At 38.3% G+C, this 21915-nt stretch overlaps 1 protein-coding gene across 5 annotated transcripts in view; it reads right to left on the bottom strand.

Moving 5' to 3' along the window:
• The window catches only part of NFKB1 (nuclear factor kappa B subunit 1), a 57020-nt gene that overhangs the window by 14878 nt on the left and 20227 nt on the right, over positions 1 to 21915 (bottom strand). For 2 of the 5 annotated variants that reach the window (XM_064652004.1, XM_064652008.1), the window contains exons 4-14: positions 21157 to 21197; positions 18559 to 18657; positions 12232 to 12380; positions 10549 to 10712; positions 9637 to 9795; positions 7903 to 8007; positions 5895 to 5986; positions 5178 to 5316; positions 2674 to 2796; positions 1633 to 1722; positions 600 to 797 (exon numbers count right to left, since the gene is read on the bottom strand). In XM_064652004.1, coding sequence (XP_064508074.1) covers positions 600 to 797; positions 1633 to 1722; positions 2674 to 2796; positions 5178 to 5316; positions 5895 to 5986; positions 7903 to 8007; positions 9637 to 9795; positions 10549 to 10712; positions 12232 to 12380; positions 18559 to 18657; positions 21157 to 21197 — 1359 coding nt within the window. The remainder of the gene's footprint in view (positions 1 to 599; positions 798 to 1632; positions 1723 to 2673; positions 2797 to 5177; positions 5317 to 5894; positions 5987 to 7902; positions 8008 to 9636; positions 9796 to 10548; positions 10713 to 12231; positions 12381 to 18558; positions 18658 to 21156; positions 21198 to 21915) is intronic. The other 3 variants (XM_064652005.1, XM_064652007.1, XM_064652006.1) reach the window with 3 other exon arrangements.

Here is a 21915-nt window from a genome sequence, read left to right as displayed (position 1 = left end):
CTAAATCATTTCTATTGACTACTCTTGCCTTCCTCCCATTTTGTTTGATACATAACACTTTGCTACCCAACAGTTATTTTACTGGGTATTTGCCATATGGGAAAAGATACCTTTTCATCTCAAATTCAAACCTGTAACACTACTTTGCATGCAATTTAACAGTGTTGTTGCAGTAGTTCTTTTCTGCAATCACTGCCAACATCCATTTACACATCCATTACAGTCTATCAAATATCAAAAGCCAAGTCAGCTGCTGAATTGTATCCCTTGTGCCTTCACTGCTTGCGGCTGTTCCTTATACAGGTTTATTAAAAAGGCAGTGTTAAACATGCCCAGCAGGATAAGCTGTCTTATCTCCTTTGCATGACAAGCAGAAGCTCAAGTGCCCAGTGGCAGTACAACGGTTTACCTACAGAACTATGTATGGGGAGGGACTTTAGATTTGGTGGAAGGGAATCCCTCTTGTTTCCTCCAGGAGGCATTATCATGTTCTGAAAACAGCAAGCAGACATTTAGGGAGTTTCCAGGCCTTTTACACTAGCTTTACCCTTACAGCAGTTTGATCTACCCTAAATAAATAACTTTACTTGTTCACTTACCCTGCCACCTGAAATCTGCTTCGTTTACTTCAGTTTTACAGGAAGAAGCAGCATCCTCCTTCTCCTCATTATCAGCAGACATTCTGCACACAGTCCTCTCCACAGTTTCCACCTTCACATCATGTTTCATGTCCCATTTGTCACTTTGTTTATCAGAGCTCTTCCTGGTTTGTTCAGCTGTGCTGTTTGATAGTCCTTCTAACAAAAATTAGAATCGTTAGTGTCCAATAGCGTTGCTTTTTTAATGCAAGTGATAAAGCTCAACTAGACAAAACCAAACCCTGAAGAATCAATATAAAAATTTACTTTAACATAGGTGTTATCATTAAACTCATGAATCATACAATTTCAGATGCCAATGCACACGGACAGACATAGTGATGTAACTTGCTCTGAAGTTATGTCATGTTTTTGACAGCCTCTGCTTTAAAAATAAACTTTCATATATTACAACAGATGTACCTCTCTTTTTATGGTACAAGAATGTAAGTCAGAAGTAATCTCAGGAAATCTAGCAGAATTATTCATATTCATTTTTGTTTTCCTAATGGCAAATCCATCCCTGAGACTGTGGAAATAACTACAGAGTATTCAACATGTAGATCTGAAATTACCTTCCTATTATAGGAAGCCAAGAGTGTCCTTATTAACAATTTAATCTTTTCCACTGATTTCTCTGGGCTACTGTGTAGTACCAGACTGTGGCAACGAAGGAAGATACGTTTTCTCTGGTCTAGTCCTTGGGTCACCTGTAATCAGCACATTCAAGCAAGTAAAAGGGCTGTTGCTTGAAACATATGCTGAATACAGAATCACATGGAAGGGTTTTGGCAACTGCTTCTCAGGAGTCAGAAGTAAAAAGGAACATGCACACAGCTGTTAAGGTAGATTTGGAGAGGAAAAAAGAGAAGCAGGGCAGTATAATCGTAATCACTTAGCTAGACCTGCATGACACTTGGGCTCATACTGCAGAAGAAAATACAGGAGGTCAAACTCAATTCAACTCTTGGAAGAATGACATTTTTACTGTTACCATGTTTCATTCCAGCATTGGACTTTGTTGTGCCAGGGTGGAAGTGCATCCCTCCAAAAGCAGAGTATCCATATGAAGGATAACTGAACCCTAAAGAAAGGCAGAAGATTAAGAATTAACAGAATTACATCCTAAAGCAATGAAAACACCACCTAGGAGAACGTGAAGCTAAAGAAGTGGATTTTTGTTTTCTGCACACCTTCTGCTTTATTCCATCCAATTATAATAAATTTTCCAGGCTAAAGGTGAGCTTTCCCCCACCTCTCCAAAAATCCAAAGAAATTCTAGGTGATTGACTAGTGACACTCTCTACCCCAATATTTGTAAGACCACACAAATGTAATATCACTATATGCTTCATCTAAAACTCAGCAGAGACATCACAAGCTGCCTCTATGCTTCTGAATCTTTGTGACCACAACAGATTTGTATTCTGGTGTTATGCTATAGATGTGCTGCAGGCAACACATGTAACAGTTTGAAAACTGCTGCTCTGTTCCCTGCTCTAAAAAAAGCGTTGCTGTTCAGATGACATTTGCTGATCTATAGGTTTTTAATGCTCTGCTGCAAGAACCAAAGCAATGCTCTTATGATCCTGTGTATCAGATACACTCCGACTTCAACATATAGAGCACTGTAGAAAATTTACTAAATAGTATCTCCAATTTTTTAATAGTTCTTTGCACTAACAGGGTTGATTTGCCAAATACCACTAGTGGTCCAAGAAATAATTCAGAACCTGTTTAATTTTCAGCATCCAATCCAGTACTTAACTGAGCTGTCTCATGAATTTCAGTGCCTTCAAGGCCCCAGGAAGCAAGAAAGCTTCCAAAGTAGGAAGGCAAAGGAGATGAGGACGTGTTTAGAAAACAAGGAGATGCTTGATTCAATTGAGTGACACTATTATAAAGGCAACAGAGTCAAGTCTTATCTACCTAGGAGGAGACAAAATCCTCACCACATTTTAAAAATCAGAATAAACATCTATCCTGCTCTCAAAGTAGAACCCCTTTCCCTCTTCCCTCAAAACCACTGCCTTACCAGAGCCAGCACTGCCACCTCCCCCTCCATACATGCCACCACCTCCGGTGCCACTGCCTCCACCATAGCCATCAGAGAAGTTAGGCATGAGCTTCTGTCGCTTCCTTTGCACTTCTTCTTTATCTGGGATGGAAGGAACAGACAGGAGAGGAGTCAGTCCTACTGCTGGCCATGCACAGCACAGACGTGCATACAGAAAGCATTACTACAGTTTACTACTTTAGAAAGGAAAATGTGGAGTGGGGTAAGAAGAGGCAACTTTCTTCAAACTCCAAATAACAGAACCTAACTTTGTATGTACTGGAGCAGTGAAAATTCCTCCAAGAAACAAGCTAGTGCCAAGTCCCCAGTCAGACCAGCAACATAGCTGGGGCCTGTGTTGTCTCTTCAGTTGTGTCAGTCTGAGCCTTGTGCTCAGACTGCAGGGGACACACACAGAGATGCCTTAGGGGGCTCAGAGATTCCTACAAAAGTATCTTGTGTACTTAGAGCCCTAGAAATCAGTGGTCCCAAAATTCTTCAATGTCTAAGCCAAGTCATAAATCAGCACAAGTGCCCCAAACCACAAACTTGTTCAAGAAAATTTGTCTTTGGGGAATATAAGCACAGGCTCTTCTACTAAGCAAATCTACTTGAGAAATGGACCCTTAGCAGAGGTACCTGCAGTGCCCTCTGAACTTTTGTTCAAGGGGTGGCAAGTGACGGTGAAAACCATGCTTGTTTGAAATTATTTACTTAAAATAGCTTAAAAGCTCCTAGAACAATGACAGCTTATTTTCAACCAGGACATAATACTGTCAAACCATGCTAAGCAGCAGTAGAAAAAAACCCTGAATGTATTTTATAGTATAAGTTCGAAATAAGACTTAGCCCCCCTGGAAAGCAAAACACAAAGATTTGAAAGGATTATTGCAGTGACTGGGAAAAGTGAAAATGTCATTACAAGAGCTACAAAAATAGGGATACAAACATTATATGGGTTAAAATCCAGTAGAACTGTTGAGGAAAGAAGAAAATATAATCTGTTTATTAAACCATCTAGTAGTTTTCAATAGCCATGTGACAAAAAGAAATTTCATGCACAGGCACAATGAGACAGCTGAACACATGAAACAGTAGACTGAAAAATACACGTGCATTATCTCCAGGCATACATGATCTGTAAGTACATATGCATGCACACATCAGGCAGACTCACACTGACGAGGACAGAAAACTCTAGAGAGCAATCTAGTCAGAGAAACAAACAGAAAAAGCCACATACATATGTCTGAGTTTGTGTGAACACTTGTAACAAATGTTCCTAAATGGTAATTTTATGATTAGGTTGTATAGGGGATCTGAAAATGCACATCATGTTCAATTAATTTTACTCCACTGAGAGACATATAAAAGCAGTTTGCTTTAAATCTGGCAACTTTGCTCTGCAGTTGTATACTTCACTTCCCATAATGCTTATACAAGAGGTTCCTGAAATCGTTACCAAGAAATCCTCTGGCAACTCTGGAAGCTTTTGTGAATGCATGTTTTCTTCTATTTTATTATAACAGGTGTAAAGTAGACTCACTTGGACATCAACCACCATCCCTCCCTCTCCAGCTGTCCCGAGTCCCTTACCACTCATGCTTTCAGACACACATATTTTAGAGATTTTGACAGGGAACTGATTTCAACACAGCTCTAAGTTAGGCACAGAAAACATAGAAAACATTCTAGATTAGAACTTAATAGTGTAACCTGCAGGCAGGTAAACTGTTAAGCAGAAAGACTGTCTTAATACAACGAAACAGCAATTATGACTTGGGCCTCAAGGCATTTCCATATCATTAACATTATTGGTATTTAAAATCATGATTGCTCCTGCCATTCATGTCAAACATTTCAAATGCAGACTTCAAAAGGGCACAGATCTGCTAGTTAAACTTCTTTTCACTAATAATTTAGGAAGCAGGTCCAATACCAACTATTCTACTTCTGCTAAGTAACTGAAATTTTAAACACAAGAGATTGCAACAGCACTTTCCCTGCTCTCACAAGAAATGTCTCGGTCTTGGAAAATTCAAAAAGATCAGTGACTTGGCATGCTGGTAAAATGTGAGAACTGCAAAATACGTACCTTTTCCACCAGATACCAACCAATCTTTGGTTTAAGGTTTCAGCTGAAATTACTGACAGTAAAATGCCCTCAGATATTATTTTGCAGAAACTCAGAGGAAGAGAGTGCCATCTACTGTACAGACAGGCATGTGTGCATGAGCGAGCCTCACTAAGAAAATATTTGTCGATTTACTGCCTACCAGTCCAATAAAAACACCTACAAAGCCATTACAAAGCTACCACGCTTCATATTGGCTCTGCCCAAAATTAAGAGGCAAATATAATATTTTCTAAAAACAACAACTAAAAAAAAAAGTCCTTATCCAGCAAGTCTTAACTTATTAAAAACACTTCTAGGGACCCTACAGTTTCTGTTTCCAATATATAAAACAGGTTTAATGAATTACCTTTAATTTCTGGGTAGTAGAGGAAAGGCTTTGGTTCGCTTGTTTCCAGATCCGATTTCCTCCGCAGTTGTACAAACACAGATGCCGGCTTTGTGATGTTGACATCGCGATACTTGGGGGTTTTGAACACGATAGCAAACTGTGAAGGAAACAATAGGAAGATAACTATCACGGAGCATGGGTTTTGACAACTTTGTTTATACGTTTGCACTGTTTTGTAGGAGTTGGTTTACAGCTTGGGAGGCAAAAAGTTGTAGCAAAGGGCTGTTACAACAATAAACTTCCATTGTAGTTTTCAGTTTCACTCCTGAGGTTGAGTCCTAAGGCCTTTAGGGAAAGACAGAACTGTTGTGCAAAGTACCACCCCATCACATATGTTAGTACTGCACTGTTTGTCCCCTCCTCATTTAGCATCTATTCTGTGGCTTTATCACTGTGTTCACAGGAGCTCTCAGAGCTGTTTATATATCGTATCCCAATTTACAGTGGTGCATGTGCTATCTCCCAATTTCCTTGCATTGTATTCCCAACCTGCATAGTTACCTAATGTAGGTCTTTAAAGAACTGTTAAGTTTGTATTGTTACTAGGAAGTAAACAGCCAAAGAAGAGGTCAGTACAGGATACAGATGCCTTCACCTCATTTACTAACTATAATATAATCCTAGCTTACAGAGATGAGAAACTCATTAACAAATGACAAATGCTGTGTTACTTACCTGTCTATGTACATCTGTAGGAGAAAAATCTCCAAAGCCTTCCCACATACCACCATTCTCATCCTCTTCATAGAAACGTATTTGAATATCATCTGCAAAGAATGAAAGAAGCACACTCTGGGATGTTTGGGCATTTGTTTAACCTTTGGCTAAGTTTATTTCAGATAAAAATCAACACATTTACTTTTTGGCTGGATGACAATATTACACAATACATCAATTAGCTTTATCCATTTTATGAAAACATCAGAAATAACCCATTTTTGACACCACTGTTAGGTCAGCCTGATTGTAATGACTTCACTGAAGTTGCTACTTACTGAGCTGTGAAAAGAGAACTAGGTTCACTACCTCTTCCTATTCTAGGGCTATAAAACATTCCAGAGGAGCTTTATTTGAAACCAACATGTAAGGAGGGGAGAACTTGAAGCGTGAAATGTAGAAACCACCCTCTCTCCTCCAACAGTTTCAGTTCAAAAAAACTGTAGCAAAACCTGAAGTGCCACAGTTCAAGTTCCGCTTGCTGCTGGCAGAGTGCCACTTTGGAGCTGCAGCCCAGAGAGGCGGCGAGGGTGTGAGCGAGCAGCATGTCAGCAGCAATCCTTCACCCTCCAAACACAGCACCGGCCAGAAACACGTCATTTGGCTTTTGCTCCTCTAAGCAAATCTTCTTTCATTCTCTTTGTATTTATTTATTTATATTTTTTTGAGAAACGTCACACTAGCAAATTCCTTTCCCGGCACTTCTGGCAAGTAAAAAACCCAGAAAAAGCCCATTCTCTCTTAGGGTGACTGATGCAGGACAGGCTTCTGGACCAGACAGACTGCTTCCTCTGATCCAACACCTGCTAGACTCAAGACTGTGAACCACCAGTTCCAGTCCTGCTGTCCTGCATGCTCAAGTTCCTTCAGGCATGAGGTTTCTGAAAGCAATGAGGTCAGGGGAAACCCCAATCTGGCTGAGGGGAAACCCCACCACAGGGCTTCCACTGAGTCAGACATTTATTTATTTATTTTGTGCACAAGAGTTATGTTTTATCTCAGCCCTGATGGCAAAGGGTAGATACACTACTGAAGGGAAATAGTTTTTTCAAAGTCCCTTCTTTTAAGAAGCCCTCAAAGCCCTATCTCTTTTCTAAGTCCCTGGAAGTCCCCAAAGCCCTCTCTCTTCCCTAATTCATAGAAGGGCATTTGCAAGAAAGAGAGATGGAAAAGGACAGCCTGCCTTAACAGAAAATGTCAGTGTGATTTTAACATGTGCAGGAACTGATTCCAAACAGATGAGAACAAGGTACCCACTCTACCATGCAATCTACACCAGGGAGTCTCAAGTACTACCTACACCTGAGAAATGCAAAGGACTTCCCCTGTTCCCATGTTTTTTTCTTTTTAGTTTAGCCCAAATACAATCAACCATATTAACCACTATCTTCCTATACAAAACCAAAGCATCCAAATCCACACTGCCAAATTCTGATACATTCAAAGCCATGAGAAGAGACTGAAAATGAACGTATGAGAAGTATGTTTACATACAGTAATCTCTACCGTTAGCATATACATAAAAATGAAGTTACTAGCAGTACTGCTGAACACATTAAGTTCCCATCCATGGTCAACAGAGAATGTTCATACTTACTCCTTATAATCAGGAACTGAATGATAAATCATAAACTTTAGAATAATTCAGAGTAGGTGTTAGTTAATGGATTCAAATGTCACCCAGGACCCACCACCCCCAAAATTCCAGAATATGGTGAAGGGCAAACTCTTGAGAAGAACAAAGGTGATCACATGGTCTCAGTGGAGGCAACACAAGCTGAATTTGTTTGCAAGAGACTATTTTGATTTATTAATTTTTTGGACTGCTGGCCTGACTTCTAGAAAGGCTGTGTGCTTACAAATCCTGCTGCAGTATCAGAGTGGGAGAATACTAAGGCAGCACAGCAGGCTTCACATGTACTCCAGATGAACACCCTGGTGCATCTTAAAATACTCGGACTCTTACCTTTCTGAACCTTGTCACAGAGAAGGTAAATCTCTTCCCCTCCTGTCACACACCCTGCTGTTCTGTCCATTCTTACAATTTTTAAGTTGGAGGCATTGGGAGCTTCTGTTGAAAGGGAAGGTTAAAAAATGCTTAACTTCATAACAGTTAAAGATTTAAAAAAAAAAACCAAGCAAAACACACAGAAATGCAATAGAAAGACAAACCTCCAATACAACCTACTTAAATTCTTCTGTTTTTTTAAACATGAATAAATCAACAGCTTTTCATATGAAAGGCATAACCTTGTATCCTCTAAGCTTTGACTGAACTATGAACTATAAAATAAGGTCCATAATTACTCCACTAGCAAAGTAGCCCAGCAGTGAACTGCATCCAGCACCCTGCACTAGTACTAATTTTATGACAAAAGGGCAGTACAAGAGAACATAGCTTTTTCTTCCCTGCTTTCTGACAGCCTGACACTCTTGAGAGCTGTTTTCTGTATCTCACTATATACAATGCTTTGCTTTATACTGTGGCTTACTTGAAAGCATGTCAGTTTTTGGCCAGTTTACTGGACTCTGATAAAGCCCACCTCCACGATCCTAGCAGAGACATTGATAAACAGCTATTGGTCCTCCAGACAGAACTATCATCTGAGAAGTAAAAGCAGCTGTGACAGGCAGTTATGCTACCACAAGCTATGTCTGTTGTGTGAAAGAGGCTTGAATGGTACCAAAGAAGAGTATTAGAAAAAACATATGCAACAAACAAAACCCAAGAAAAATCTTCTGAAATTAACAATCAAGAATCCCCCTTGGGAATCAGAAACTAGTAACTGACATCTGTGTAGCAACTTGCAACAGCAGAAACACGCTTACAAAATTTCCCCTTTATTTGTCTCCTTAGTTAAAGTAAAAATTTTTGACATCACTACATTTCCCAATTAATAGCAAGGAACAGACATAGTAGAATAGTTGCATTTAATACCTTTTCATCTAGACTTTGCCCTTAAAAAGCAATGATATAGACATGACTGTTGCAAAAGAAAAAAATGGTACTTTTTCTGAGTCATTACAGAATGACTATCAGGAACATGGTAATCCACAGCCTCAGGGAGGATAACTCAGGCAGCAGAAAGAATTCAGGTAAAATGAGTCAGTATAATTGAAAAGCACAAGGGAAAACATGAAGTGAAAAGATTCACTTAGAAAAAAGACAAACAGAGGGATGTAACAGAAGTACAGAAAACACTGACAGATATAAAGGAAATGAATTGAGAACTCTGGTTATGTTAGTCTCTCAAAACAAGGACAAGCAGATGGTCAGCAAAACTGAAAGGTGTCAAATTCTCAACAAAGATTGAAGCAAAGTAATTTTTTCCTCACATCCTGTGTGACAAGACTTTGTCACAAGAAGCAACCGAAAACCGCAAAATTCAAGCCCTTCTTACGAATGTAACAAGAATTTACAAAATCCTCATAATAAAAGCAGCAGGATTAAACACGCCAACAGCAAAATAACATCTTGCTCAGTGGCTTACATCACCATCCATTAAAAACCAGAATGATACTACATGTACTCGGGCAGACATGGGGCTAATTATCCATGGGCTACTTACCTGTTATTCATCAAATAACAGGCAAGCAGCAGGGCTAGATGAGTCTATGTATAGCAATATCTGCCCATCATTTTTGTACGTACAAAAGCTTGCCCCTTGTTAAAAAAGTAACTAAAGCCAAATATACTTACTGCTGTCATATATTGCATCTGATATAACGGGATCGAGTTTCCGTGTGAAACTGCCATTGCTGTCAGGAAGAAAGGCTGTAAACATGAGGCGCACGACACTGAGATCCATTTCCTTAGTTTGCTGTATCGCTGCCTGGCGGATAATTTCTCTCTCTCGTTCTGGAACCGACAAGGAGACAGATGAAGTAACACAAGGGGTAGGGGACACATAACAAAACAGATGGAACAAACATTACTATCAAAAGGCACCAACAGTGAGGAAATGTGTTCTTTTACACAGTATCCATCGGGTTCTCTGTTTTTAAGCAGAGAGGAGCAGCTATTCAAATTACACTGCACTCATAATGCAGTTTGTGCATCAGATCTTACTTAAGGCATATAATTAAAAGACAGAGAATTACTATCTGCTGCTCTCAATTTATAATGGTTGCAAAAAGGACAAAGGCCACCACTAAGGACACTGGAATTCCTGGTGTTAAGAGTGATAAAAAGAAGGATGGCTTCTTTACACAGTACCTGAAAGCAACACAGACCACAGGTTTTACAAGGACACGGGTGAAACGCAGCTGAAGGAAAGTGTGTTCTTGAAAGGAGGTCCCTAAGTTAATTAAGGATATCATATCTTGCTGCAATAATGCAAAATTACTCTAAGGCTTATTAAACAGCTTAAGAGCAATGGAATATAGGTGCAGAGGTGGGTACAGGCAGCTATGGAAGGAAGTTGCTTCCTTCTCATCTGTCTGTTGACAGCAAAGACTCTTTGTTTCAGACTCCCTAAAACACATCAACAGCACAACAGATCTTAATGCACACAGCCATAGGCTGCTTTCCTACCCAAGAACCTGTGTTTTCAGAAGCTCAATCTGTTTTTAGTAAAAGACCAATTAAAACCAGGCTATCATTTCTACATACCAGTTAGCTGTCTGTCTCCACATCCTTCTGCCTGCAGATAGCCGAGTTCAGGATGCACCAGGAGACCCGGGTTGTATCCCTTCTTGCAAGCATCTATCATGCGTGTTTCCAGAGTTTCAAACACTTTCTTCTTTGTGACATGAAGTATTCCAAGATTTGCAAACCTGCCAAATTTTGATAGAGGAAGGTATTTTCTTAATACTTTATGCCAAACCTGCAGCAGGCAGTCTTTCTGTTACCAGAGACAGCTACACAACTGAAGTCAAAAGGAGGACTCTGCAGGCTTAATTAGGCACTATTAGTTCTTGAGGGTAAATTCTCCACCAAGCAAAACTGAGCCAAGCTTATAACACATGTAAAATGAGCACCATCATATGGCAGTGATCTTACGGGTGCACAGGATTTTTCTATGGCATAAGTAGTAATTTGTCAGGTTTCAGACTTGCACTGTGAAGGCAACTTACTAAACATTGGAAAATCCGGTTGTTACACTTTGTTTGCTCTGTCTTGGCAATGACATTAATATGTCATTCTGTATGTCTGTTAAGCAAAGAAACTGCTCAGAATAAGCTCCATCTGTTTAAAATGGTTTGGAGAGCAAGCTAAGAAGCTTAAAACAGTGCAATATTTTCCAAAGAAAATATTTTAAACAAGGCTCTGGTCATTCATTCAGACACTTCAGGTATCTCTTTGAATGAAAACTTCCATAATGCAAGATCTGCTTTTGTAAAAATCTCTTGGCACATTTAAAAATCAATTAGATCTGGAAGTATGAAAACAAGACAATAACTCAATTTTCATGCAGGTCAAGTGAGGACAGGAAAGCTGTTTCTAAACATCTGACATCTGATGAAAAACAAGACAGGTTAGTAAATGAGCCAAACTTTTCAAGATGAAAAGGAGCATTTAAAATAAAGCTATTTAAATTGTTGTTCTCGGTAAAGTCAGTGCACTGGGCTTGGACATCAAAAGTTACAGTTTAAAAGAATATCTCTCTCTCCCAACCTTCTCAGCTTTTTAAACTTCATCTTCTTCACCAACAAAGACATTCTTGAGATCACAGAACTAAAACTCACAGCCAGCATGAAACCTGATCTAAGCCTGAAAACATAGTTGGGAGCCTCAGCTTCATTTACCGATATAAACAATTATTCTTTTAAATTAAACAAGAACAGACCAACTACAATTTCACAACAATCTTACTGCTTTAAACTTTGAAAGTTTGACTCATTTAGTATTTTCATGTTTATACATGTCTTGCATTAATTTCAAATTTAGTAATCCTATTTTCTAATGATTTTGTCTTAATTATATTCCTAGTGGCAGATTTCAATAAAAATAAAATATTAATCAAAGCAGTAATAAAAGCTTTTCTTCAGTAACTTTAGTCCCTTCTCTGATCAAATCTATTTACATTTCAAAGAATGGACTTACAATACAAATTTGGACTGGACACCAAGAGATTAAAATTCTACAAATTCTAAGTGAATATTATTTACTAAAACCTATTTAGCTTGCTTAGGACAAATTCTACAAAGGTAAACAGCAACATCATTGATTTTTCTGTTTAAGATACAAACAAAACACATGAAGACTAGTGCTCCATTTAGCTGCCTGTTAGTATTTCTGCATTGCTTCTTACAGTGTTGGTGCTCAGGTTTACAAAGGAGTTGACAGACTTACCCTACAACCATATCTTTAGGTCCTGCATTAACTGTGCACACTCCATCTTCACAAAATTTACCCACCAAGCTGTGAGCATGTAAGTGGACGTATTTCCCATTAGTTACTAACTGGACAATTACTTTTGCAGGTCCAACATAATTGCAGATCTGTAAACAAATATAAAAAATGTGGGATAGTTTGTTTACTTTTTTTTTTCTTAAATGGAACAAGTAATTCCAGTTGAGTATTTTCTGTCAGCTTACATACTTACAAGCAATCAAACTTACATAGGAGAAATGTGTATGCAGTTCCTCATGAAATACAAATGGCAGACTAACTGTACCAGGTCATCACAAAGAAAAGCCAACACATTTTTTTTGCAATTAAACTTGATATACAAATGGCAGAAGTAGTGACCAAAAAAGCTAAAGGAAAACATCTTCTGTTTCCTAAATCACGAATCTCAGTTTTACATTCTGACCATTTACTCCACATTGCTCTCCTTAAATTTCAATCAGAACACTGAATTCACAATAAACACTGCCATCTGTTAAAAAGCATACATAAAATGTATGTATTTAACTAAAACCCCTGCATTGTTTTGCACAATTTGAAAATACTTTAAAAATTTATTTTTAAACACTATGATTGGTTTAAAACATTTTGGTCTCATTACAATGACTCTTCAGGTAGAAATTTTAAAGTGAACGAATTCTACATTAATAGGTGTTTTGTCAGTTCAATATGCTACATCAACACATACTACCCAGTCCAGTAAATATCTCCCTTAAATATACATGAAGATATATGCTAAATTCCCATCTAGAATTTCACTGGACTAAAGCTATGACAAACTGTGTGCTTTCATAGAGCCAACTCTAGAAGATCACAAAATTTTATTTCCCCTCTGCCATAATTTCTAATCACCACACATTTTTTAACAGCTTTTGAAACTGTGATGTCAAACAATGCCTCAAAAACACACCTAAAGTTACTAATAACATACCATATTGGTAAGTTATTTGCTTTATATATATTATTTAGAACTTTATTTTCTTTCCTCACAAGTAATATTCCAAGTCAGTTATGGGTTATGCACCACTTTCAAATTATGCTGAACACAAAATTACCCCACTTTTTAAAAAGCAAACATTACCTTCCCTTCTAATTCACTTAATTAACCCTTTTATCAATGTTGAGCTTTTTCCCCTCCTCCTCTGATTTTTCTTCTAATTTGCCTTGGGCAAAGTCCTTTGTATTACAGCAGCTTATAGATCTAATCAACCAAGGTATTAAAGGATCACGATAAACATTAAAGTGATGAATCAGTGATGAACTGAATATTTAAGGTTATATTGTTGATAAAATGCTGATAAGGAGGGATTGCCTCGATTTCACCACATTACTGAGTCCTGCTAGCTTCCTTCACTCCAGTTAACCCCACTCTTGAACCCATTCCATCACAGCTGAAACACTTTGCATATGCACAATGCATGCCCTCCCTGCCTTTCTATTCACTGCTGAGAGCAAAAAAAATCCCAACTATGAAAAAGTTGTTCCAGGAGAAGCAGGTGTGCAAAAGCTCTCTCATTACTCACTGCCTGCTAGTTAACTGTATAATACTGTACTAATGTGCATTTTACAAGTGTTAGTTTATAAAATACAAGACATGGGGTACTCATGCTTCCCTCCTGTTTCCAAATTGTTATCTCTGCTGGACTGAAACAATACAGAGATGCAGAATAGTCACCACTACACTATTTCTGTAATTCTAGGAGCGAGAAAATTCCTACGTGCCTTTCACAAAGTCATTTGAAAACAAAAAGGATTACATTTGGTGACAAATGTCACCACCACTACTACAATTAACTTTTCAAAAAGGTGGCTTTAAAAAAAATATTTTTGTTTTATCCCTCGCTATAAAAAAGCCTTTCCCTGCTATAAAGCTCCTTTTAAAGCACATCTTCAGCACTACATTCATTATGAGTAACATGGATGTTCTAGTATCACATCAGGAAAGTTCAAGACAATCCTTCATCAGCTGTAGAAACCACAGTGAAACTGGAGGTAGGACTGCTGCACGTCAAGGACTTTCCAGCCTCTGAAAGCAGAACACAGAACTGCAGTGGTAACCAGATTGCAATCTCCCCCGTTACTCAGCTCAGCATGATCTCTGTAGTCTCTCTCTCAGGGGGAAAACAAAAGGGTTCTTAAAACATAATACCTTATGTAGGTCATTAGGCAAGAAAGGACTATTTTTGTCACCCAGTCTGATGTCCTATGTTGCAAAGGCTACAGAATGTCCCTGAACTGTCTCCTGCTTACATTTCTTATAGACAGACTTTCCCACTTGATTTTGAGACATCCAGGGTATCTTGGTGCCCAGCAAAATAGTCTGAGTGGTTAAATATCCTTATGTACCATAAATTAAGTCTGAAATAATTTTCCCATGTCCTTGAATAATGCCACAATTTCAGAATAATTTGAAATTTATTCTGGCATTAAGGTATATATTAAGGTATATATTCTGGTATTAAGTATCTATCACCTTTTATGTACAAACTTAAAAAGCACTGTCAAAGGCATTAAAAGGTAGAAGGTATGTTACAATGCTGAATATCTATATAATCATAGGGATTATGGTGTTGACAAAAAAACATATACTCAGCATGGGAGGGAGACAGCATGTGAGTGCTGTATGGCTCAAAATGAGAGTTGTGATAAAAAAATCACCTTCTAACCTTCAAATTAAAGATGAAGCAAAAAAAGAAAATAAGGAGTTCCTGGGAAGAGTATAGCTGTAATACTCGATTATATCCTGTACTGAAGCAGCATTCAATTGATCTGATAAAGTTAAAATGCTGCAGGCTCACACTTATCTGCTGTTTCTGTGTGAGAGATTTGTCTGAAAGATGAAAAGGACCCTGTGAATTTGAAGTTGAATCAATTTCAAACCAAGAGTTAAAAGTTTTTTCAGTTATTTCCCATCATCCTGCAATCCAGACCCCAGCCAATTTTTATAGTTTCCGAAATTTTGTAAAAACGTTATAAGAACGTTTTCCTACTTCAAAGATGTTTCTTCCAGTTACTCTTACAAGCAAGAAGAGAAACCAATCGGTCAACAACAGAAAGCAAATGATGGAAAAGACCATGTGAAACCTACAAAGCCAGCAACTACAAAAACACCTATTTCTCTTTCTAATCACTTTAATCACACACACACAGCAACTCCACTATTTTCAGCCCATTTTCACACCTAAAACCGGATCAAGCACTTCAGTGTAAACCATGAGTATGTCCACACTAATAACAGTATGCAAGACCAAAACACACATGGTAAACATGTGAGGCCACTGCAAATCTTCTGTACAAGTTTTCTCACGTTTTTTTTCAAGTACGTAAAACCCAAGCAAATTATAAATAAAAAATGTAGTTAGTTAAGTAAGCTAGTGATAATATTTGATTTTCCAGTTTTATTCTGTCTTATACTATTGATTGTTTTTTTTCCCTGGACAAAAAGCTAATGACAAACAAGCAATTCAGAAGCTTTGATTTCAACTGTTCGAGACAGTAAAATTTTCCAGCATTGTGTTACTTGCACTAAGTGAATGAAAGTGAAATTTAAATGAAGCATTTTAGGTAGCCTTCTACTGCAATCATGAAATGTAACTCCATTATAACATATTAATTATCTATAACTTCTCTGCTCTCTATAATAACATGCAAAGTTGTATAGAATCCTCTGAATATGCAAGATGTTTTCTACATATTAGGATTACTAGCAAAGAAAGGGCGACACAAAGGAATATAATTCCATAAACCATAAATTAATCCCCTTTTTATATTATAGAAAAATACTGCTGTTATCTAGACTCCATTTGTCAGGACTATTCCATTAAAACAAGAGATTTTACATCAATTCCACCTTGCTTACCACTAGTGTACATTTGATTTAAGTGTAAAGACTGGCATTGCAGAACTGCTACACTAACTCCTCACCTACACCATTTACGAATATACTATACAGGAAGTGGTAACATACATCATTAACTACCAAAACATCTTGCGTAGAGATATAGCAAAGTCTTCAAAACTCCAGTCTTTATATGAAGGATGCATCTTGATGTGTTCCAGCTTAACTACAAGTTAGTGATGGTGCAGGGAGAAAAAACAATGGTGAAGTCGGACAGCCCACATTATGCAAGAGGTCATATGACATCAATGTATTTTCTTTCGGCCTTCAATCGATAATCCTACGAAAACAGAGCAGGGAGGCTGCAATGCTTTTTAGTGCAATGAAGATGTCTATTTTCAGGACATTCTACGGTAGCTACTGGTAAATTATATCAGTTTTCTGTGCAGAGTTGGCCAAGCAGAAAGCAGATCCGAATGTGAGTTGCATTGACCACATCATGGCCAAGGTTTAAAGATCTGTCACAAAGCCTCATTTTTTACAGCACAGCCAAAGCTCATGCTACTGTCCTTTCACTGCACTGTGATCAACTAATAATGGAGGTTTTATTGTGAAAACAGTGGCATAGGAGTAAAAAAAACAACCAAAAACATCAAAAAATCAAATCAAAACAAAAAGCCCCAACACAACAAAAAATAGCAATCTTCAGCTGTGCTCCCCTCAGTTATGACAAGGTGAGCACACTGACAAAACACAGAAGAGACTTACAGGAAAAGGTGTGAAACACTTCAGTCTTTACTGGCACCACTTGAATCAAGAACAGGCACTAACAAGCAATGGCCTTGAGGAATTTACTTGTTGTGTTCCCTTGCCAGCCTCTCCCAGCAGGTGTTGCCATGTGGGGATTTGTACTAGCAAAAAATCCAGATGCACACAGTAGGACGGGAGGGAGGGGAAGGGACATGTGTGTGTGTGGGGAAGCTTTAGATGAAATTCAAATCTGATGATCAATGAAATTAGAAGGTTTGATGGAAAGCCAAAGAACATTGTGCTTTCTAGTTTCCTGTATAACTCCTCATTGCATATCTCCTTGTCATGCTATTGTGTGACTTATCACATCTTTATAAAGTATTCCTTGCATTATTATCAATATACAATTAGATTGGAATCCAAGGATTGGGCTCAATTGAAGTAAATTATTTTATATCTGAACATACCAGTGAAATTTCATTCATTGGTTCATCATTACTGTCAAAATAGGAAAGAGGAAAGCAAGCAGATCATTTGCCTGGGCTAGTAATTTTTCATAGGAGTTTTGCAAGGCTATATGAAATCAGCTTTCCCACCTTCTCAATTTGCAAGACTAACTGCCTAGGCTACACCTCAGCCAATGCTGATTATTTTCCATTGAGTCATGCTTATACTGATTCTTATGGAGATGCAACTGTTCCAAACTCCAGCCTTTCCCAAGACCTGCAAATGAACTACACACATACTGAGGAGAGGCACGCACCGAGGTAGAGGTTGATTGTGTGCCACTCTTCCCTCCTCTTCTTTCCCCATAAAGGAGTAAGAGATAACACCAGAATTAAAATACACTAAGAAGTAACACCAGAATTAGAATACATTAACTGTGCACCTCATGAGATAATCTGTAGTGCAATAGTTCAAAGACATAAGGTAATAAGACCAAGACTTCCATTTAAGTTAAAAAATACTGAAAAGATGCAGTGTACATTTTCCCAACTTCCACAGAAAAGGAACTTGCTGCAAGAACCATAGGCAAAGACAGTTGTCCAATCCCAGAATGACTAATCACTAATATTCATATTATGCCTCCACAGAACATTCCTTTGATTAACATATTTGAATTTTTTCCAGGGGGGAAAAAAAAATCCACCAAAAGAGTTCAGCCAACACCTGAACATAACATTGCAACTATTAAAATGAGAAGTTTTAAGTTGACTGTAAAGGAATTAAGTTCTTAAGAACAGAGTATCCTAGAGGTATTGAATAAGCAGTAACATAAACAGAAAAAATAGGAAAACTTGGTAAATAGCATCCCAGAGTGAAGTGGAATAACTAAGCAGTCTCATGCTTTGCAATAGAAGTGGAGCAACTGAACAGCTCAGGCCTTGCTTCATGCTAAAACTGCACCGTAGGGAAGAGCTCCACTAGTCCGCACGAGGGCAGAGAGGTGGTTGGTGCAGGAAAGCTTACTGCCCAACTGCTGGTAGATAAAAATGGTGCCAAGATAACCCCACAAATCTGAAGAAATCTTTATTTTCAAAATCAATCACATTTTGAAAGTTGGGACTGAAATGTAGTCACTCTTGAGTAATTTCATACAAATTTATGTTGCTATGCCGTAACTCTACACATACATATGACACTTGTATTCAGTTCAGAAAATTAATGATTTATGTACTTACTTTGACCTGAGGGTAAGATTTTTTGTTCTTTTCACTAGAAGCACCAGGAAGTCCACCATGTGAAGGTCCTTCGCAGACGTATCGAAAACGAAACCCCCTCTGCAGAAAGAAAGGAAAAGAAACTTGAAAGGCGTTCTGAAACAAAACCAAAAGAAAAATAGCACATGCACACATACAAACAAGACTTGCCCAAATGGAAAAGTTGCAACTGTTCATCCCTGAAATGCTGAGTGCTGGTTAAAAAAGCACAACTGAACTGTAGCTCTGGAGAAACCGTTCTATTCTCTCTTACACACAGCAGCAACCTGAATTTTTTTCTTTCAGTTAAGATATTTTAAAGCAGAGATCTATTAATACTCTCAAAATAGGATAAAAACTAACATGCACAGAATGCAAGAGCAGATACTCTCTCCCATGATTGCTGCTAGGCAGACGAAATTGAAGCCAATAATAATGAAGTCCAAAGCATCATAAAGGAAAGAATAGGAATGAAACAGAAGAAATGCTTCTTCCTTCTGGGAGAAGTGTATGAAAGCTGTTATCTACCAGTGAAGTCCAGAAAGAGAACAAAAGCTTCAGTGGACTTTGGCTGGGTTTTCATCTCAGTTACATTAGTAGACATCTGAATATACTTTGGAGAACTGTACGATGTTGGCAACCAGTCCAGAGCACAGCTCTCCACTGATTCTGTTTTTATTTATAGCAAATAACATCCCGTTTACTTAACATAGTAATCTATAAGGCACAAGAGATGCAAATCTTAAGCAAGTGTATTCGGTAACTCTAACTCTACTTAACCATATATTTCACGTGGTCCCCAATTTTCCATTCAGATCTACTCTCCAGTCCTGCAATTTCTGGCAAAATCCCCATCATCCCCAGATCCCAGTGTCTGTTCAAGTAGCACCAGTTAGTGTGGTAGCCTTTGTCAAGAGTCATTCAGCTTCTCTCTAATGGAAGACAACTCTGAATTCGAAGTCTATATTAGCTGAAAGCAAACAACACGATTTAAAACTACTCTGTAAACATTAGCTTCCAATACCTATCTCGCTAAAGTCTTTTCAGGTTAAAAACTTGTTTCCCAGGCAAATCTAAAGATCTGACTTTTTTTCAGATATTGCCTTCCCAAGGTGAACTGAGTGACCAAGAGTATGCAAGTGAAGTGCCCAGCTATGATGAGCTTGAGCTCAAGTTGTCCAAAAGGCAAAGCATCCTCTGCAGCCAGGACACAGGAGATGACCCAGTCTCCCTTCACCTTGATGCCTTCAAACCAGCAGACCCAGCAGTCACCTGTGTGGCTTTCCTCAGTCTATTTTCTTTGCTGTCCTAGCTATATTTTCACACACACAGTCTTACTCCCCTCATCTGTCTGTTCCAACAGTGATCCTAAGCTCAGCCCTCTGCTGATGAATCGCCCTCATCACTGTGTTAAAAACCATTGCCCAGCTTGCCACAGGGGTATTCCACAAGAGGAGCCACTTGCTGAGAAGTCACACATGGAAACAATGGTTTCTCCTTACCTACTGTATCCTGTCAGGCCCACCATACAAAGACATGGCCTGATTTGGAATGAACTAAAACAACAAGGAGGAGGGAGCATATTCCAAGAGTTCGCAGTACACTGCTGTTTCACTTATGACTATGATGAAGAGTTCCTAACTCTGGATGTGTGCTCAAGCACAAAAATGTCTTTGCTGTGTGATTGAAACCATATTCGCCACTGCATCCTGCATTCCTGCCAGGAAGACTGGATTGTGTTATGCTTCTGTAGAAGACCGAGAGGAGAGTGGGACAGCTTTTAGCCACCCTCTTCTCCTGTTTACTGAACAGCTCTGCAAGGTACGGTTTTCCGTAACTCATTGGGGCAGACAGGAAAGGCGCCTCCATACTGTAACAGCTTCAGGAAGAATCCTTGTAATTGCAGGTGCCACCAGCTAAAGGGGAACAATACCCAGGCAATACTTCAGGGCAATCTTTACCCAGCAATCACTCTGTACATCAGCTGCACGAAAACTAACCAGTGAATTGGAATAACTTCTCTGCTGTCAGAGGAACATAAGTCAGTGTTTGCTACATAATCAGACAAAAAGTTACATTCAAGCAATTATCTTCATTTTTCTTGGATTATTCAAAACAGACAATCACAACAAAAGGAATCTCAAAGAACTGAATTTCTTTAACATGACAAAGCACAAGTCAAAAGTTCCTGTAATTTGGGAACAGAGTGAAGTGTTTTTCTTTTTTCTTTCTTGTGTTTCAAGAAACATGAAACAAATCCTAAAAATTTTCCGTGTTTGGTCTGATAGTTTATATTTCCAAATACTGGGGTCCTGCAAGAGTCATTTCTAAGATGTCACTTAGCAAGACATACTTTTAAAATCCTCACGGTTTTTTTGTATTACGACACTCCCACAGAGACCCAAAGATGAAAACAAAACAAAACAGGCAACGATTTAACTACAAGAGTTAAAAATGCTCATGTTAAAGTGTCACATTTGTTCTGAGAGTTCAGCCTTTTCTGTACTCTTCCTTTCTAGTCTTAAATTTATTCAAGGCTGAATGTAGTAATTCGTTTTCAAAATGTAGTCTTGTTCTTACCTGTTTTGGCTGTTCTATGATTTGAAGATATGGTCCATCTGCTAACATAAAAGAAAGAAAAGTATTAATAGAAATTATATTTTTATTACTATGACATATAAGTTGTAGGGGTACAATTACGTCCTTGAATGTCTTGAGATAAAATTTTTGAAAGCACCTAAGTCTCCTCAGAACTTAAATTTCAAGAAATAATTTAATCACTTGGCGGTCTGTCATTTCCAGCGTTCCTAGAGACCAGTGGAGTAAGAAGAGAAGGATTAACTCAAAAAAGTTAATTTTAGCTCAGAAGGCCTAAATGGGCAACTGATCACTCAGTTAAAATTTGGAACGGTGAATAAGAACAGGATCCTCCCCTCGTCACTGACAAGCAGCCTGGCCTTCTTGAGCTAAGGTTAACTTTTGTATTTAAACCCCTCGGGCTCTAAAGACTATACTCACAAGCTTTTGGCTTTAGGGCTTCCTACTGAATAGGTGCTTTCGAAAGTCTGGAGACAGCCAATGGGAAGCTCTGAGGTATGGGAATACAAGAGGAATTCAAGCTGCCTCAACATGCCCTAACAGTCAGAGCTGCTTTAAATAAAATCCTGGAACTGAGAAGACTAAACAATTTACATTCTTTTAATAATTTCAGATACACTTCTAAATATACTGTTCTGCTGTGCCTCTAAAAACACTGAATGCACTCAATTTGAGATCCATCTTGATCATGGTGCCAATACAGAGGATTATGTTCTACTAAAATTCTATTTACATCTTTTA

The sequence above is a fragment of the Pseudopipra pipra genome, chromosome 4 (assembly GCF_036250125.1).
Source record: "Pseudopipra pipra isolate bDixPip1 chromosome 4, bDixPip1.hap1, whole genome shotgun sequence".
Classification (NCBI taxonomy): domain Eukaryota; kingdom Metazoa; phylum Chordata; class Aves; order Passeriformes; family Pipridae; genus Pseudopipra; species Pseudopipra pipra.
Note: the sequence above shows the minus strand (reverse complement) of the source record. Positions and strands in the feature narration are given on the sequence as shown.